This window comes from Tachyglossus aculeatus, chromosome 5, assembly GCF_015852505.1.
Source record: "Tachyglossus aculeatus isolate mTacAcu1 chromosome 5, mTacAcu1.pri, whole genome shotgun sequence".
NCBI lineage: Eukaryota > Metazoa > Chordata > Mammalia > Monotremata > Tachyglossidae > Tachyglossus > Tachyglossus aculeatus.
Window position 1 is genome coordinate 71,306,372 of NC_052070.1, and position 18,909 is coordinate 71,325,280.

General features: G+C 52.2%; 1 protein-coding gene and 1 non-coding gene across 3 annotated transcripts in view; one reads left to right on the forward strand and one right to left on the reverse strand.

Annotated features, from left to right (window-relative positions):
* Positions 1 to 18,909, reverse strand: part of AP3B2 (adaptor related protein complex 3 subunit beta 2) — a 54,465-nt gene that overhangs the window by 14,598 nt on the left and 20,958 nt on the right. For both annotated transcript variants that reach the window (XM_038747193.1, XM_038747192.1), the window contains exons 5-20: positions 18,082 to 18,242; positions 16,890 to 16,956; positions 16,106 to 16,288; positions 15,672 to 15,946; positions 14,902 to 14,956; positions 14,118 to 14,189; positions 12,966 to 13,028; positions 12,123 to 12,255; positions 10,414 to 10,523; positions 9,824 to 10,000; positions 9,009 to 9,195; positions 8,358 to 8,476; positions 7,691 to 7,802; positions 6,105 to 6,288; positions 3,900 to 4,086; positions 2,544 to 2,619 (exon numbers count right to left, since the gene is read on the reverse strand). In XM_038747193.1, the coding sequence (XP_038603121.1) occupies positions 2,544 to 2,619; positions 3,900 to 4,086; positions 6,105 to 6,288; positions 7,691 to 7,802; positions 8,358 to 8,476; positions 9,009 to 9,195; positions 9,824 to 10,000; positions 10,414 to 10,523; positions 12,123 to 12,255; positions 12,966 to 13,028; positions 14,118 to 14,189; positions 14,902 to 14,956; positions 15,672 to 15,946; positions 16,106 to 16,288; positions 16,890 to 16,956; positions 18,082 to 18,242 (2,161 nt within the window). The remainder of the gene's footprint in view (positions 1 to 2,543; positions 2,620 to 3,899; positions 4,087 to 6,104; positions 6,289 to 7,690; positions 7,803 to 8,357; positions 8,477 to 9,008; positions 9,196 to 9,823; positions 10,001 to 10,413; positions 10,524 to 12,122; positions 12,256 to 12,965; positions 13,029 to 14,117; positions 14,190 to 14,901; positions 14,957 to 15,671; positions 15,947 to 16,105; positions 16,289 to 16,889; positions 16,957 to 18,081; positions 18,243 to 18,909) is intronic.
* TRNAT-UGU lies at positions 3,022 to 3,108 on the forward strand. The gene is given in 2 exon segments: positions 3,022 to 3,058; positions 3,073 to 3,108. It is a non-coding gene; the product is annotated as a tRNA-Thr (tRNA).

The following is an 18,909-nucleotide window of genomic DNA, read 5'->3' on the forward strand; positions in this document are numbered from 1 at the left end:
GAAAGGCCAGATTTTAGCGATGTTATGAAGGTGGGACTGACAGTATTAGAGCAGAATCCAGGTTCTCTGATTCCCCGGTCTGGGCTCTCCACTAGACTACACTAGTTCCCATTTGTGACAAACCATTGCTTTCCCTGCTGGGTCTCTGTTACCGTAGATGCCACTGCTGATTTGGGTGGAGGGAGCAGTTCAGCCTATTGGAAAGAGCACAGACCTTGGAGTCAAAGGACCTGGGTTCTAATCCCAGCTCCATCACTTGTCTGCTGTGAACCTTGGACAAGTCACTTAATTTCACTGTACCTCAGTTCCCTTATCTGTAAAATGGGGAGTAAGACTATGAGCCCCATATCAGACAGGGACTGTGTCCAACCTGATTAGCTCGTATCTATCCCAGAATTTGGTACAATTCCTGGCACATGGTAAGTGCTTAACAAATATCAATTTTTTAATAAAAGGCTGGACATTTTCAAATTTTAAACCACTGTCACCCAACAATTGCACCACAACCACTGTGAGATGGCCTGAGTTGACTGCCTTGGTCTTGGCGTTTGGAACCAGGAACTCTGATTCATCCCATATCCACAGGCAGCAGATCTCTGCCTGTCTCTGCAGCCCTTACTCCAAATTTTCGTCTGTCATTCTTTTTCTGACTCATCGAATGGCCACTCATGCTTCAACTCACTAGTCACTTCACACACTCTTCCCTCCTCCTAAGCATACCATCTAACTGGACCTTAATCTTAATTCTCCCAGCTCTGATCCCTTGCTTATATTGTTCCCCTGGCTTGGCAATCCCCACACTTCAAATCCACCAGGCCACACTCCTCCCACTCTTAAAACCTTTCTGAAGTCCCACTTCCTCTGAGAAGTTTTTCCTGATTGACTCATGACACCCTTAGTGCGTCAATCCATTCTCAGCATTTGCTTGCAAGTATTTAATAATACTTTTAATTATCCAGCTATCTCACACTTTCATATTTGTACTAATACCTGTAATATCCTTGTTCTTCCTCCTGCTCTCACTATTTATGAATAATTGATGTCTGACTGCCTCCCCCATTCTATTGTAAGACCCCTGAGGACAGGGACCAGGACTTTTACTTCTGTATATTCTCGCAAGCTGTTTACTGCAAGGCACAAGGCAGGTGGTCCATAAATCATTACTGATGGCATCTCTCCCGCTCCAACCCAACCCATACACTTCGCTTCTCTGCTCCAACCCAGCCCACACACTTCACTCCTCTAGTGCTAACCTTCTCACTGGGCCTTGATCTCGTCTGTCTTGCCACAGACCCCTAACCCACATCTTGCCTGTAGCTGGAACGCCCTCCCTCGTCAAATCCGACAGACAATTACTCTTCCCCCCTTCAAAGCCTTATTGAAAGCACATCTCCTCCAAGAGGCCTTCCCAGACCTTCCCCACTTTTCCTCATCTCCCACTCCCTTCTGCATTGCCCTGACTTGCTCCCTTTCCTCTTCCCCCAACCCCCCTGCCTTGCCAGCCCCACAACACTTAAGCACATAGTTGCAATTTTATTTATTTGTATTGATGTCTGTCTCTCTCTCCACCCCCCCCATACTGAAAACTCATTGTGGGCAGGGAATGTGACTGTTCATTGTTGTACGCTCCCAAATGCTTAATACCTTGCTCTGCACACAGTAAGCGCTCAATAAATATGAATGAATGAATTGATTAGCGTCTTTCTAACCAGGATATTCAATCCCTTTTTACCTAATTTTAAATCCACATGCAAATCACCATTCTGTCATCAGGAGGCATGTTCAACTCACAGCTTTGCCTCCCTCATGTTTTGTTTGGAACCGTGTCCCTTCTGCCCTGGGGGCTCTACCCCAGCCCCCCATCTTCCCCTTCCTCTCCCTCCCCCTCTCCCCTTCCCCATGGAAAGTGAGAGAGGGGAATGGAAACAGAGCCAGAGGAAAAGAAAAGCTCAGTTCGGGTAGGAAAGGAGAGCAGTGAACAAGTGAACCAGAAGATATGCTGACAGGACAGAATCTACTGGGGGACAATCAGTAAATCAATGGAACTGATTGAGCGCTTACAATCCATAGAGCACTGTGCTAGCACTTGGGAGAGTACAGTACAACAGAATTAGCCGAAACATTCCCTGCCCATAACAAGCTTACAGTTACGAGCAGGAAGAAGAGGGGAAGAACACAGGTAACTAAGCTTAGGTAACTCCCTGCATCATACTATCCTTTCGATCAATCAATCAATCAATCGATGGTATTTCTTGAGCGATTACGGTGTGCCAGCATTATACTAAGAGCTTGGGAAAGTACAATACAATGGATTTGGCAGACATGATCCCTGTCCACACAGAGTTTACAGTCTAGAGGGAGAGCCAGACATTAAAATAAATTACAGATATAGGGAAAATGGGAGAGTATAAGGATTCGGACCCAAGTTGTTTGAGCTCCTCAGTTTCCTTCTCCCCGAGCAGGGCGAGCCCGCTGCCCTATCTGCGGCCTTTCACCACAGCCTCCTCCCTCTACCGCAGTTTACCCGCCGAGTATAAACTCACAGTCATCCAGGTCCAGCAGAGAGATTTCCTTGGGTCCCTTCTTGGTGGTTTTGGGGGCCAGTTTGCTGCTGGGGGGCTGGAACCCAAGACAGAGTGCAGGGTGAGGGGTGGGGAGCAAGATGACTCGGAAACCCACCCAGCCTGCTGCCCTGGGGGAAGGAACTCCGCTACAATGGGTCAAAGCCCCTTCCCTTCCATCTATCCCTCCCTCCATTCCCGTCCTTATTTCCCTCCCTAACCTTCAGTTGCTGCTTCCTGGATTTTCACATCTTTTTTTTCCCCCATGGCTTAATGGAAAGAGCTGGGGACTGAGAGTCAGACAACCTGGGTTTTAATCGTAGCTCTGCCACTTATCTGCTGTGTGACCTTGGGCAAATCATTTCACTTTTGGGGGGGGCTCAGTTACCTGATCTGTTAAATGGGGATTAAGACTGTGAGCCCCATTTGGGATTTGGATTATGGCCAATCTGAGTATCTTGGCTCTGTCGCACAATGGATAGCGCTTTGGACTTGTAGTGTAGAGGATGTAATTCAAAGGTTGTGGGTTCAAGTCCCACCAGAGCCACCCTGTGAGAAGCAGTTTGACTTAGTGGAAAGAGCACAGGCTTGGGAGTCAGAAGTCATGGGTTCTAATCCCAGCTCTGCCATTTATCAACTGTGTGACTTTGGGCCAGTCATTTAACTTCCCTGTGCCTCAGTCACCTCACCTGTAAAATGGGGATTAAGAGTGTGAGCCCTACGTGCGACAACCTGATTACCTTGTATCTACCCCAGCATTTAGAACAGTGCTTGGCATATAGTAAGCGCTTAACAAATACCATCATTATTATTATCTACCTCAGTACTTGGTAGAGTGCCTGACCCATAGTAAGCACTTAAATACCACAAATATTATTATTATTACTATTAATATGGTATTTGTTAAGCACACAGTACCATGTGTGCCATGCCTGGCACATAGTAGTCCTTAACAGATGCCACAGTTATTATTATCATTTTTAATATGATATTTGTTAAGTGCTTACTATGTGCTAGGCACTGTACTAAGTTCTGGGTAGATACAAGATAATTAGGATGGACGTAGTCCATATCCATCACCATCTTAGTCCACATTTTACAGATGAGATAACTGAGGCGCAGAGAAGTCAAATGATTTACCCAAGGTCATTCAGCAGACAGTTGGCAGAGCCGGAATTAGAACCCAGGTCCTCTGACTCTCAGGTCCAAGCTCTTTCCACTAGGCCATGCTGCTTCTCCCTTCTCTCTCCCTATGTCCCGTTACTCTTGCACCCACTGTCTCCTCCCCTGCTGCCATTCACCTCCCCCTCTTCTCTCTCGCCTGTTCCCCGTTCTCACCGTCTTCTTCCTGTGGGTCTCGGGCTCGGACAGGGACTCCTCAGACTCAGACTCGGACGAGCTGCTGTCCGAAGCGCTGCCCTCTTCTTCCTCCTCCTCCTCCGCTGAGGATTCAGACTCTTTCTCCTGGTGTGGTTTCTTCTTCTTCCTCTTAACATTCTTCTCTTCCTCATCCTCACTGTGGTCACTGTGGGGAAAGAGGACCCAGGTGCCTGTTTTCCTCCCTCCGCGGGCCCCTCCCTCACTGTCTGGTGCTGAGGTGCAGCCCGGTGCACTCTCCTGCACTCTCTTCCTCCCTTCAAGGCCTTCTTCCTCCCTTCAAGGCCCTACTGAGAGCTCACCTCCTCCAGGAGGCCTTCCCAGACTGAGCCCCTTCCTTCCTCTCCCCCTCGTCCCCCTCTCCATCCCCCCCGTCTTACCTCCTTCCCTTCCCCACAGCACCTGTATATATGTATATATGTTTGTACATATTTATTACTCTATTTATTTTACTTGTACATATCTATTCTATTTATTTTATTTTGTTAGTATGTTTGGTTTTGTTCTCTGTCTCCCCCTTTTAGACTGTGAGCCCACTGTTGGGTAGGGATTGTTTCTATATGTTGCCAACTTGTACTTCCCAAGCGCTTAGCACAGTGCTCTGCACACAGTAAGCGCTCAATAAATACGATTGATTGATTGATTGATTGAGACAGGGCATCCGGCTGTGACACGCCATGGGCGACTCTCCGACGGGCCCTAGAGACCAACTTGGAGGCCTGGCCCTGGCTGCCCAATGATGATGGCTCACTCCACCCCTGCCCCCTCTTTTTTAAAAAAATGGTATTTATTAAGCGTTTACTATGTGTCAAGCACTGTTGTAAGTGTTATGAGAGGTACAAGTTTATTAAGTGGGCACACTCCCTGTCTCTCTTGCTCTGGCCTCTCTATGCAGATTCCTCTGCTCCTCTTACCAGAGTGGCCATATGGGCCGGAGGGACAGAGGCCAGCCCTGGAGGCTCAGCACTCCCTCACATTGTCCCCTCCTACCTCACCTCGCTACTCTCCTATTACAACCCAGCCCTCACACTCCACTCCTCTAATACGAACCTTCTCACTGTACCTCAATCTCGTCTAGCTCACCATCGACTTCTTGCCCACGTCCTGCCTCTGGCGCAGTACACCCTCCCTCTTCACTACCTTCCCTGCTCCCAGCCCCACAGGATTTATGTACATATCCATAATTTATTTATATTAATGTCTGTCTCCCCACCACCCACAAGACTGTAAGCTTGTTTTGGGCAGAGACCGTGTCTGTTTATTGTTCATTCATTCATTCAATCGTATTTATTGAGCGCTTACTGTGTGCAGAGCACTGTACTAAGCGCTTGGAAAGTACAATTCGGCAGCAGAGACAATCCCTACCCAACAACGGGCTCACAGTCTAGGATGAGACAGATAACAAAACAAGTAGACAGGTGTCAGTACCATCAACATAAATAGAATTATAGATATATACACATCATTAATAAAATAGAGTAATAAATCTGTACAAATATACACAAGTGAAGTGGGGAGGGGAAGGGGGTAGGGCAGAGGGAGGGAGTCAGGTTGATGGGAAGGGGAGGAGGAGCAGAGGTTGAGGGGGCTATTGTACTCTCCCAAGCGCTTAGTACGGTACTCTGCACACAGCAAGCACTCAAATATTACTGAATGAATGAATATTCAGCAGACAGTTACTCTGCCCCCGCCTTTCAAAACCTTATTGAAGGCACATCTGCTCCAAGACTAAGCCCTGCCCTGGAGAATAAAAGGCCACTTGGGCCATCAGTGGGACAGGGGACAAGAGCAAGAAAATGACGAAGCAAGCCCTTCTTTTCTTTTTTCCCACTCCCTTCTGCATCACCCTGACCTGCTCCCTTTATTCATCTCCCCCTGCCCCCACCATTCAGCCCCACAGCACTTATGTACCTATCTGTAATTTTAAAATTTATATTAATGTCTGTCACCCCCTCCCTAGACTGTAAGCTCATTTTGGGTAGGGAATTTTGGTTACATTGCTGTATTGTACTCTCCCAAGCGCTTAGTACAATGCTCTGCACACAATAAGTGCTCAATAAATACTATTGATGGACTAACTGACCAAGACTGCTGCCCTCCCCCTCCCCCACCCCCGGCCCTTCCACCAGCCCTTCTTCTGCTTTCTGAGGGATGGGTGAGGTATACCTCTCTTCGCTCTCCTCCAAAGCCTTCCGGCTCATTCCCTTTCCCTTTTTCTTCTTCTTCTCCTCCTTCCCATCCGATTGGTCTCCGCTTTCTTCCTCCTCTTCCTCCTCTTCGCTGCCCGACCCAGAGCCACTCTCACTGCTGCTTTCGCTCTCACTTTCCGACTCGCTTATGGACTCTGGCTCTGAAAGAAAAAGCGTGGCTCAGAGGGCCGTGGTCTCCACCGAGTTGTGGCTCATTTCCTCCGTCCCCTGCTGTGGCGGGGCCTCTGTGCCTGTGGGAGCTGGGAGTCCCCTGGGGACAGGGTAGTGGATAGGTCTGTCCTCTTGGGTCAGTACCAGAGGCTGAGGGCAATTTGGGCCTTGATGGAATCTCCTGAGGAGCTGGGTTTCTCTGAAGTTTCGGGTGGATGTCTGCCATCCTCCTCTCCATTCCCTCCTCTTCCCTTCTCCTCTTAACCCTCTTCCCTCCTTTTCTCCCTTCTCCTCCAGCCATTTCTCTCAGTACCTCCACCTCAGCACCCACTACCAACCTCTCAAACTCACACGCTCAGAAGGGGCCCTTCCGAGCTCTGAGATTTCCCCTCTGCCCCAGGGGTGGTGGGGGGCAGTGGGCAGTTCCAGCATCAGCTCCTGCTTCCCGTTTTCCCCTCCACAGTCTCTTCCCACACGGGAGGGCTCCACCATGGTGCACTGGGAACCTTTCGGGGAAGGGGCCATCTACCCCAGGGCTTCTCCGGGGAGGGGGGCCACTGACACTGCTGGCTCAGGAAGGCTGAGGCCAAGATAAGCTAGAGAGTGCAGGAGCCTAGTGGAAAACAGTCTGGGCCTCGGAGTCGGTAATAATAATAATGATGGTATTTGTTAAGCGCTTGCTATGTGCAAAGCACTCTTCTAAGCACTGGGGTTGATACAAGGTAATCAGGTTGTCCCACGTGGGGCTCACAGTCTTAATCCCCATTTTACAGACGAGGTAACTGAGGCACAGAGAAGTTAAGTGACTTGCCCTAAGTCACACTGCTGACAAGTGGCAGAGCCTGGATTGGAACCCATGACCTCTGACTCCCATGCTCTTTCCATTAAGCCATGCTGCTTCTCTTAAGTAGCCCCTCTGGGGTGGGGCCTTCGGGAGATATGTTCCCCTCCCCTCTGCACCCTTTGCTGGGGGAGGGTGGGATGGGTATGGGGTTCAGCATTCTGGCAGGGGCAGGGCCACACCAATAGGGACCTAATTGTTGCTCTGCCCCGGCCTGCTGCGTAACCTGGGACGTAACCTCTCTGGGCTTCGGTTTCATCATCTGTACAGTGGGGATAAGGCAACTGCTCTCCCTACCTCAGACTGTGAACTCTGCGGGGACGGGGATTGTGTCTGATCTGATTATGCTGTACTGACCCCAGTGCTTAGATTGGCGCATTGTAAGCACTTAATAATACCGTCACTAACTAACTCAGCCTCCCTGCTTTGTGTCTGACCATCAGGCTATAACGCTAGTCTTCTAGACAGGATGCCCCTCTGACCTCAGGGGTGGTGAGACCCACGACTTCCACTGTGCCCATAGGGTGTACCAGCCAAGCCCCATCCCTCACCGCTGTCTGCGGATTCCGTGGGGCCGGACTCGCCCTCTGAATCAGAGTAGAACGGCTTCTCTACCTTCTCTTTCCTCTTCTCCCGGCTGGTGCACTTGGTCCATTCGGGAACCTGAGGAGCCAGAGCGGGTAGTGAAGGCAGGATGGGGTGGGGTGGTGGGCGAAGGTTGCCCCTCAGTCATTAGCCGGTGACCCCAGCTCTGCCCAGCCCCAGCCTAATGGGGAATCTAAGGGTATGCCCCTCTGCTTCTCACTTCCCCCACCCGAGAGCAGAGAGAATCCTTGAGCACACCCTCAATGCGGGGAGAGAAGGAGCAGAGGTTGCAGGGGTAGTGAGGAGAATGGCAGATACACACACACAAGTGAGGAGTATAGCAAAAAGGCACACACACACGGGAACCTCAATATAGTCGCCTAGCAGGCCAATTTTGGTCTCAATGAGGCTGTCGTCCTGCAAGCAACAAGGTGGGAGATGGCTTGGGTGGAGGGCAGGGAGAGCTCTGGATTCTGCCATCAAAACGCTCCATCCCCTCCCATCCCCCCTCCCTTCACCTGCTTCCTGAAGGGGGGGGGGTGTCCAGGGAACCATGGGTACTTCCCAGCTGGTGCTTAGGCCTCTCTGCATCCCCCACCTCTTCCCCTGACCCCTTTCCCTCAGTTACAGTACCTCCACATTGCGCACGGAGGGATCGGGGGCCTCGTCAGGCCAATTGGGAAGCTCCTGGTAGCCTGCAGCCTTGGCATTGAGGAGGTGAGAGAGGGAGCCCAGCTGGAAGTGATCGCGGTCTGCAGGGGCAGTTAGCGAACCGTGGGATTTATCAGGGTTTACAGGGTGCCAAGGATTGGGCTAGATGCAAAATGGTCAGCGTATATGCAGGGCCTAGCCCCATTCCCCATGGGACTCACAATTTAAGAAGGCGGGACAGTAGGGCAATTGAAATAGACTTTCTGAAGGCCACGCAGCAGGCTGGTGACAGAGCCCGGACTTGAACTCAGGTCTCCTGTCTCCCCGCCTCACGTTCCTATCCACTGGGTCCCACTATGGCTCGCCATGCTGAAGGCCTTTCACTCACCCTCTTTTCCCACTAACTTCACTCACCCTCTTTCCCACTACTTCTCAGAATTTTTCATTCCCCATTAAATATAAGGGGAAGACATCACCTTCTTGAGGCCGGTGGGAGTGGTGCCCAGATTATTCCCGGTTCTAACTTCCCCGCCCTATACGTGGGCATGGAAGAAGCCTCTTTCCCTGTTCTCAGCCCCTGGCACCACCCCTGCCCAGCTGGTCTACTGGGCTACTACAGAAGAAGTCTCAGACCTTTGAAGGATGACTCCAGGATAGGGGCTGGCTTCTGAGCCAGAAATAGCTTCTTGGCATATTTGCTGAGGGCACCGCTCTTTTCGGTGGGCACGATGAGCTGGCGGATGAAGCGGGCGCGGTCCCGGATGTCGTAGTTCTGGTCATACTTGGCCAGGTTCAGCACATACTGGGTTAGCAGCTTGCTCTGGGAAGAAGCCGATGGAGGAAGTGGGAGGGAGGAAGTCAGGGAGAGAAGAAGATACAAGGAGGGAGGGAAAAAGAGACAAGAAAGGAGGAAGGGAAAAAGAGAAAGGAGTTTTTCCTAGCTGGGTTGTTGCCTCAGTTTCTTCTTTTGGCTTATAGTTATGGGATTTAAGTGCTTACAATGTGCCAAATACTGCTAAGTACAATACATTTAGACAATCCTTGTCCCACATGTAATAATAATGACAATAATAATAATGACATTTATTAAGCACTTATATGAAGTCCTGGGGTAAGGCAAGATAATCAGATCAGACCCAATCCCTATTACCACATGGGCTTCACAGTCTGAAAGGGAGAGAGGGCAGGCATTCCCATTTAACAGGTGAGGAAACAGAGGTGCATGACAGCCCAGTAATTTGCACAAAGCAGCCCAACAAGCCATGCTGCCTCTTGTATAGGGTGTGCATCCCTGTCTGGGCAGGTGAGTGAGGCAGGTGTGTGCCTTCAGAGGCTAGGAGTAGGGGAGGGTTGAAGGCCTGGGGACACAGAGAGGTGACCCCCCACCCCGGGATCGGGGGATGTGCCCCAGGCACCCCCTCTCTTGGCGCCCCCCCAACCATCAGTACCTGCTTGGAGTTGGTCAGGTACAGCTTGGCAGCCAGGTTGATAACCTGCAGCTTGACGATATCCTCCTCGCCGGTGAAGGACTTGGCCATCGTGCGCAGGACATCGGGTGCAATCTTGGGCACATGCTCACAGTACTCACCAATCAGCCACAGGATGCTGGCTCGGGCCATGGGCACCTATGGACCAGAAGGGCCGGGGAACAAGAGTTCTCTCCTCCCTCTCTTTCCCACAGTTGTGGGCCACATCCATTTCCCTCCTGCTCAGTTGGACTCTCTTTTATAGGGTTCCAGAACCCAGGGAGCTCAGCTGACCCCCCACCCCTTGCCACCCGGGGCCTCCGGCACTGGCGCAGAGAGAGTGCCCCCCAACCAGCCAGATTCCCCTCGGTGTCAATCCTCCCTTCCCTCCCACTCTGTGCCATCCAAACTCTCTCCACCCCATTCTCTTTCTGCCCAGTTCCCTGCCGCTGGTCCCCATCCCTTCTACCCGCCTCAGAGTGGGGGGAAGGGGCTGTGAACGCGATTCCCCCCCCAGTTTGGGCCATCAGGAGAGGGAGGGTCTCAAGTGCTCCCTGTCCCAGGCCTCTCACCTGAATGTTGTCTGTCAGCTTGGCCATGTGCTTGATGATTTCACTGTGCTGGGATGGCTGCATCTGCAGCAACTTTTTGATCACCACCACCGACTCAGCCACCACCAGCTCTGGGGGTGGGGGGAAGAAGAGATGCCCCATAGCAGAGCGAGGACTTTCAGGGGGGCCCTGTCACCCTGAGAGCAGTGCAACTCCTTTCTTCATGCCCAGGAGGAGCCAGCCACCCACCCTCAATTAAACGCAGCCTGCTGGCAAGCATTAGTCTGGTCTATTATGTATTTCCATCAGTGGCTGCCCACCCTGGGGGCCTGGACCACTCTGAGCAGAGACCTGGATCTGGTTGGGCCCCAATCAATCCAATCAGTGGTATTTATTGAGCACCTACTTTGAGCTGGGAGCACTACACTGGATGTCTACTGCTTTCAGAGTGTTGTACTTTTTTATGGTATTTGTTAGGTGCCTACAATGTTCCAGGCACTGTACTGAGCACTGGGGTAGATACAAGCGAATCAGGTTGGACACGGTCCAGGTCCCGCATGGGGCTCACAGTCTTAATCCCCATTTTACAGATGAGGTAACTAAGGCCCAGGGAAGTGAAGTGACTTGCCCAAGGTCACGCAGCAGACAAGTGGTGGAGCCAGGATTAGAACCCAGGTTCTTCTGACGCCCAGGCCTGTGCTGTATCCACTAGGCAACCCTGCTTCTCTGGATGCTTATTGCATGCAGGTGGTGTTTTGAGTACTTGGGGACATACAGTAGAGATAAATCATGAGATAAATTATTATGAGATTTCCCCCTTTTAGACTGTGAGCCCACTGCTGGGTAGGGACTGTCTCTATATGTTGCCAACTTGTACTTCCCAAGCGCTTAGTACAGTGCTCTGCACACAGTAAGCGCTCAATAAATACGATTGATTGATTGATTGAGATCCCTGTCCTGAAAGAATTAAGTCTAATGGGAGAGACCAAGAATCCAGCTGTACCCCTCGCCCCCCACCCACTTCCCCCCAGGGGCTGCCTTAGGATGGGCAGTGGATTCACTGACAGGTGGGGCCTCATCCGCCATGTGGCTTCCTTGGCGGGAAGCTGGCCGCTACCTAATAATACTAATTAATAATTGTGGTACTTATCAAGCACTTCCTATGTGCCAAGAGCTGTTCTAAGCACAACGGTGGATACAAGCTAACTGGGTTGGACACAGTCTTAATTCCTACACTCTTCATCCCCATTTTACGGATGAGGTAGCTGAGGCCCAGAGAAGGGAAGTGACCCCTCCAAGGTCACACTGCAGATGCGTGGCAGAGCCAGAATTAGAACCCATGTCCTTCTGACTCCCAGTCCCATGCTTTATCCACTAAGGCACGCTGCTTCCCCCAGTCCCTCGGGTTTCCCGCGTGGCTCAGTGGAAAAATCCTGGGCTTTGGAGTAAGAGGTCATGGGTTCAAATCCCAGCTCCGCCAATTGCCAGCTGTGTGACTTTAGGCAAGTCACTTCACTTCTCTGTGCCTCAGTTCCCTCATCTGTCAAATGGGGATGAAGGCTGTGAGCCCCCCGTGGGACAACCTGATCGCCTTGTAACCTCCCCAGCGCTTAGAACAGTGCTTTGCACATAGTAAGCGCTTAATAAATGCCATTATTATTATTATTATTATTACCCTCTTCTCTCCTCTCCTCCCTTCCCCTCCGACCCTGGGCCGCCCTCTCTCTCACCATCCCGGTTGGACAGCAGCTGCACCAGCCCATTGAGGCAGGTGTCCCGCACTTTGCCGATGTTGGTGGCACAGCGGCCGATGGCTTGTATCGTGGCCGCCACGAAGTCCTTGTCCATGCTGCGAATGTAGGTCTAGGGGGGCAGGAAGGGAGGGCAGGGAAGCCGTGGATGCCCTCAGCCTGGCGAGAGGCACAGGGAAGGGCTTCCTGTTTACTCGCCAAGGGCAAGCTGGGTTTGGAGCCTGCTGAGTTGGTGAGAAGGCTCTAGACAGCCTTTTGTGTATTCTCTGCACACCACCTACCTGGTTCCCCTCAGCGGGAGAGACGTGGATCAGCTAGAGGAAGAAATGTGGCTACTTTCCTGAACGCAAGGATTCAATCAATGGCATTTTCTGAGCACCTTCTGAGCGTGGACCACTGTACTAAATGCTTAGTCGTGGACATGTGAAGCAAAACACATGCTCTCTGCCCTGGAGGAGCTTACAATCAAATGGTGGAGGCTGCAGTGGAGACCCAAGCCTGCATCGGGAGGGGTGACTCACTGAAACCTGGGCCCCACTGAATGCCACGGGCCTTTAAATGGGCCAACCTGAGAGCTGTATGGCTCAGGGCTGCTAAGAACGCCTCCTTCACCCCCAACCCAGCCAGCCCATTCCTCTCTGTGAGCCTGATGTCAGGTCTGCTTATTCCAGCTCATTCCCTCTTTGTGCCCAAGCCTGGGACTTGGGTCTGAGCCCAGTCCGCCCTAACCCCAACCCCAGCTCTTCCTCCTTTCTCCCTTCCCAGAGATGCCTCCCTCCTGCCCCTACTGAAGAGTCCCTCTGCCCCGAAGCTGCCCCATACCTGGAACTCCCGCAGGATGGTGGAGATGTTGGTCTCGTTGGCCAAGTTGGTCAGCACCTCCAGCTGCAAGGAGGGAAAGGCCCAGGAGCAGGGAGTGGGGAGTGAGGGCTGGGGAGGAGGCAGGTGGCCAAAGCCTCCGGGGTGGGGAGGGCTCTCTCCCCCCCCACGCCCACCCACCATGTCTGTTTTGTGGGGCTCTGTGGCCGGGGGCACCCCCCCCCCCCAAAAGAGAAGCTCCACAGCAGAGGTGACTCTGCCAATTGTCAGCTGTGTGACTTTGGGCAAGTCACTTAACTTCTCTGTGCCTCAGTTACCTCATCTGTAAAATGGGGAGTAAGACTGTGAGCCCCCCGTGGGACAACATGATCACCTTGTAACCTCCTCAGCGCTTAGAACAGTGCTTTGCACATAGTTAGTGCTTAATAAATGCCATTATTATTATTATTATTAAGGAGAGGGGCTGCTGAGCCCCTTTCACTGAGAGGGCCCAAGACTGACAAAGGGCCAGCGGAGAAGGGGAGGAGGGCAGGGTCCCTGCCTCAGCAGCCCGAGCCCGAGGACACCCCTTGCTGACCAGTTAGAGACTCAGGCAGGGCACCCTCCCCTTCTTTGTCTCAACCCCTCAGGACTCCCTTCCCCTCAGGGCTCTGGAGAGACCCCTCCCTCCCCCCCCCCACTTTGCTCCATGAGACCTGGAGGGAGCAAGAGAGTTGAAGGGCTTGGAAATTTTTCTTTCATTCACTCCTTCACCTGTATATACTGAGAGCTTACCTTGTGCAGCACACTGTACTAATCACTCGGGAAAGTACAACAATAAACAGATCCATTGCCTGCCCACAACGAACCAGAATAGGCTGCTATCACTGAAGGTGATGGTGCGGGGGTGGAGGGGAAAACCCTCAATACCCATGTCCCCAGGCCTGTCCTATCTCTTGCTGTTGCTTGGGATTTACCATCAGACACTCAGAATGAAGTGCTTGTTGAGACAGAGTGTGAACTCCTGGGAGCTCAGGGACTGTGTCCGAACTAATGATCTTGTATCTACCCCCAATGTTTAGTACAGCAGGGCTTGGCACAGAGTAAGCGCCTAACAGATACCACAGCTATTATTATTGTTATTACTGGGCAAGTGCCCGAGTGAGCGTCACTCACCTTCAAGATCTTGATCTGTGTGGGGTCCGTGGATCTGATGTAGAAACTCTTCAGGTAGGGCTCAAACATGCCCTGTCCCAGAAAAAGGCAGCATTAGCCTCCCTTGGGTCTATCCTTGAGTCCCTGGGGGCAAGCTGCAGTGGGGAAGGGGCAGTCCTGGATTCTGGGGACCCTCAACACCCCCAAGTTGGTCATGTCACAGGCAGGTCTAGCTCTCTGTGTTCCTAGGCCCCGGGCTGAAAAGCTAGAAGCTTAAAGAGTCCTGTCTGGAGACATGGCCAACCTCACCGAGCCCTCAGCATCCTGCAGCTGCCCGCCGGGAGGTTTAGATTTGCTTGTACTCTTGGCTTGGGATTTCTCTGGCCCTGCAGCCTCTCTGGGACTTTCGTTCCAATGATCTGGGATGCTCCTAGGAGGTGGGAAAAGCCCTGCTTTATTGCAGCTTCTTCTGGGGAGGGGAGTAGGCTGTGTTTAACCGCTAAACAGCAGCCAAGAGCCTAGGAAAGGAAGATGTAACTTTGGCTCCATTAGGGTTGGACTCCACTTAGAACAGTGCTTGGCACACAGTAAGCACTTAAGTACCATTATTATTATTATTATTATTATTATTATTATCAACGAAAAGCAGAGGAAATTTCCACAAGGGCCAGCCACCACGTGGCACATTCAAGAGCGGCTTGCTGGGGCTCCTATGATCTCAGGAAGGGGTTGGTTGCCTCAGGCCACAGTTTGCTGCTGTTCCCCACCCAACCTACCAGGCATCCAGGGCACTTGGCTCACTCACCCGACGCTTGATGGACATCGTGGCCACATTCTGCAGCACCACGTACTGCACTTCACTGGGAGAAGAGAGAAAAGGGGGCGTGTGAGGGAAGGGGAAGGGCGGCCAGTGAGTTAGAGATGGCAAAAGGCTGGAGAAGTTGGTTGTGGAGCAGAGTTGAAGAGCAGAAAGGGTGGTTAGAGAGGGGAGTATAGGGGTGGGAGGGAGGAAGTAAAGGAGGGTGAGGAAGAGAGAGGCCGGGGGGGAATGCCTCTGTCCTGGAACACTCTCCCTTTTCAATCAATCAATCACATTTATTGAGCACTTACTGTGTGCAGAGCACTGTATTAAGCGCTTGGGAAGTACAAGTTGGCAACAAGTTTTAATATCAGTGTGGCCTAGTGGATAGAGCATGGGCCTGGGCGTCAGAAGGACCTGGGTTCTAATCCCAGTTCTGCCACTTGTCCGCTGTATGACCTTAGGCAAATCACTTAACTTCTCTGTGCCTCAGTTACCTCACCTATAAAATGGGGATTAAGATTAGGAGACCCATATGGGACAGGGGCTGCGTCCAACCTGAATATCTTCTATCTTCCCCTGGCACATAGTAAGAACTTAACAAATACCATAAAAATGTATTTATTGAGCACTTACTGTGCACAGAGCACTGTAATAAACCCCTGGGAAAGTACAATATAACAATAAACAAATTCCTTGCTCTCTCCCAGAGTTTGAGCACCGGGCTGGGCACTGAATTCACACCTACCCAACTGCCTGCCCCGCCCCAGACCCACCTGTGGCTCCTGAGCAGGCGCACCAGGGCCTTGGCGATGACTCCGACCTCGGCCTTGGGGGCCAGATGGAAGTAGAGCTGGGCCACGGCCATGACTACGGCAGCATTGCGGCTCTGGAGCAGGGGTTTGGTGTTACGCAAGAGAAGCCGGTGGTCGGGGTCCATGGCATAAGGCTTCCTCCGGGCCAGGGCCACCGCCTCGGCCTCAGCCTCCTTGGGTTCTTCGTCGTCGGAGCCGTAGAAGGCCTTCTCTGGGTTCTCCTCCAGCAGGGACTCCTAGCCAGAGCAGAAGGAGAAGGGAGGAGGGGTGGGGAGCGGGGGCAGCCCTTACGTAGCCGTCCTTCTGTCCTTGATCCCGGCTCCTGGCCCCACTCAGGGAAACCACCATCCCCCCAACCCCCTGCCCACTCTGTCCACCCACAGCCCGGCGCTCACGTTCTGGTTGGGGCTGAGGAATTGGGTGCGGGCGTAGCGGGTGAGCATGTTGATGATGACCACCTGACCCCACTCCTCCACATCCACCAGAAGGTTGCAGAGTTTGCGGTAGTTCTTGTGGATCAGGTCGATACGTTCGGGGCAGACCTCCTCAAATGCCATCACCACGCTGCCCGCCACCAGCTAGTAGGGGAATGGAGGTGGAGGGACCACAGGGTGCAGGGAGGGAGTCGGAGACCGAGCCCAAGCCAGATGGAGAAAGGCAGAGGTAGAGAAAGATAATGGGGGAGAGGAGACAAGACAGAGAGAGCAGATGGTTGAGAAAGGCAGGGAATGGAAGGGGAAGGGAGAGATGGGAAGACAAGGGTGTTCATACTAGTCTGCTGCATGATCTTGGGCAAGTCACATAACTTCTTTGGACCCATTTCCTCAATTGTAAAATGGGAATTTAATACCTGCTCACCCTCCTACTCTCACTGTGAGCTCCACGTGGACCAGATTATCTTTTATCTCCCCCTGTGCTTAATACAGTGCTTGGCACAAAATAAGCGCTTAACAGATACCACAGTTATTATTGTTGTTATCCTGGGCCCAGCCAGATGGCAGGTTGGAGACCCTGCACGATGAGAACCTGGGGCAGCCATGGGGAGACCTACCTGTGTGACTGCCACCACCACCCCATTTCTCCACCTCCTCGGGAGCCTGAGCCCTCTTCCCCTTGCACTTGCCAAAGGCCCTCTGGTCTCCCTGGACTGAGGATGGGGAGTGGAACTCCCTGACTCACCGTGGTTTTGTCTGCCAGGAGCTTCTCAATGACCTCAATCAGCTGGTCCTTCTGGTCCGAGTCCAAACTGCAGTAAAGTCAGGGAGGTTGGGGGCAGACTTCCTCACCCCAACTTTTCCCTGCCTCTCCAACTTGAGAACCAACCTTCCCCCGACAACCACCCCTACGCCAAATCCCAAGTGCGGTACATAGGGGTCCGTGGGTTCCTCTCCTTGCCCCCAGCTTTGCCCTCTTCTCCTGCAAAAATACCAAACACGTCCCCTCCTCCCTGAAGCTTTCTCGGGATAACCCCCAGTTCTGGAACTCTGGTCTCTCCAGCTCCCCCAGCATGCATGTAGCTCTGTGAACCATGGGTTTATGTCCCCTTCTATGCTCCTTTTTGTTGTATTAACTGAGACCCATGAAACATTCACCGGATTTCTGATGCCTCATTTCTCCCTGGGATCTCCCCCTTTTTTCCCCAGCCATTCACAGCTTCCCCATTCTCCCTCAGCCCTGTATTCTCCCTGGCCTCTGGATTATCATATATTGGTTCTGCCCTTCTTTGGTCCAGCTCTCCCACAATTCCTAGCTGCTCCCAGCTATGCCCCATATTCCTGGCCCCAGTCTTCTCCTGTCTTGGTTCTTGGCCTGCAGTTCCTCTCGATGTTGCTGTTGGGGCTTCTCCTTTGCCTCTTCCCACCCTCCCCATGCTCCATCCTGTGCTACAGCATCTTAGCCTGGGCCTCTCCAGCCGAAGGAAGTCGCTTCCCTTTGCTCTCTCCCCCTAAGCCTGCTCCCCTTCTGGCTGGGCTGTGTTCTCAATGCTCCTCCCTCCTGACCTCTCCAGTGGCTGCTCTGACCCCTCTCTGCTCCTTATCCCTAGGCATACTCAGTGACTGAATGACAGTTCCGCTTGAGGATTAGTGGCTCCAATGCTTCTGCCACTTACTCTTCATGTCTACTGGTGCTCCTCCTCCTGTTAGTCCTGGCCTACCCTGCTCCTAGACCACATTGGTTCTCCTTCTCCACCTCTCCACTGCACTGTTACAGCCCTGTACTCCCAAACCCCTGCATGCCTTACACTCCTTCCCCATTCTGATTTCTTCCCGAGTTCATGGCCCATTCGGCAGGGAGGCAGGCTGGGGGCAGGCAGAAAAGGAAAGGAAGTGGGAGACTGAGGCAGGAGAAAGGGGGACCCCGATGGGGTTACCTGTAGAGTTTGGGGATGGCATGGGCTGCCGTCTTGCGAACGTAGGGGGACATGTCCGAGGCCGCCTCCTTGATTGCCAGCATCATGATGGGCACGATGATGGGTACACGGATACTGGACAAGACACGCAAGGCGCTAGCACGGATCAGTTGGTTGGGATCCTGTAGGGAGCGGGGAAGGAAGGGGTTCTGAGGTTGCCGACCCGGCTGGCCACCCTATGACTGCCACCTCTGTGCCTTGGGCACCTCTGGCCCAAGGTCTGGTCCCCACTCACTCTAACCCCCATTCAAGCAGAGTCTAGATTCTGGATCAACAGCTGTCTGTTGTCTGTTAAGGAGGCTTAGGGATAATTCTGATGGGAGGCCAAATGACCTATTATTTTTATTATTATTTTACATTTGTTAAGTACTTACTTTGTGTCAAACACTCTCCTAACTGCTAGGGTAAATAAAAATCAATCAGCTGGACAGAGTCCTTGTCCTATCACTTTTTTAGGCTCACTTTTTTAGGAGGGAGAACAGGTATTGAATCCCCATTTTACAGTTGAGGAAACTGAAGCAAAAAGAAGTTAAGTGACTTTTTAATGGTATTTGTTAAGTACTTACTATGTGCCAGGCACTGTATTAAGCATTGCAGTAGATACAAGCTAATCAGGTTGGACATAATCCATGTCTTAAGTGGGGCTCACAGTGTTAATCCCCATTTTACAGCTGAGGTAATTGAGGCACAGAGAAGTGAAGTGACTTGCCCAAGGTCACACAGCAGACAAATGACAGAGCCAGGATTAGGACCCAGGTCCTTCTGACAGCCAGGGTCGTGCTCTGTCCA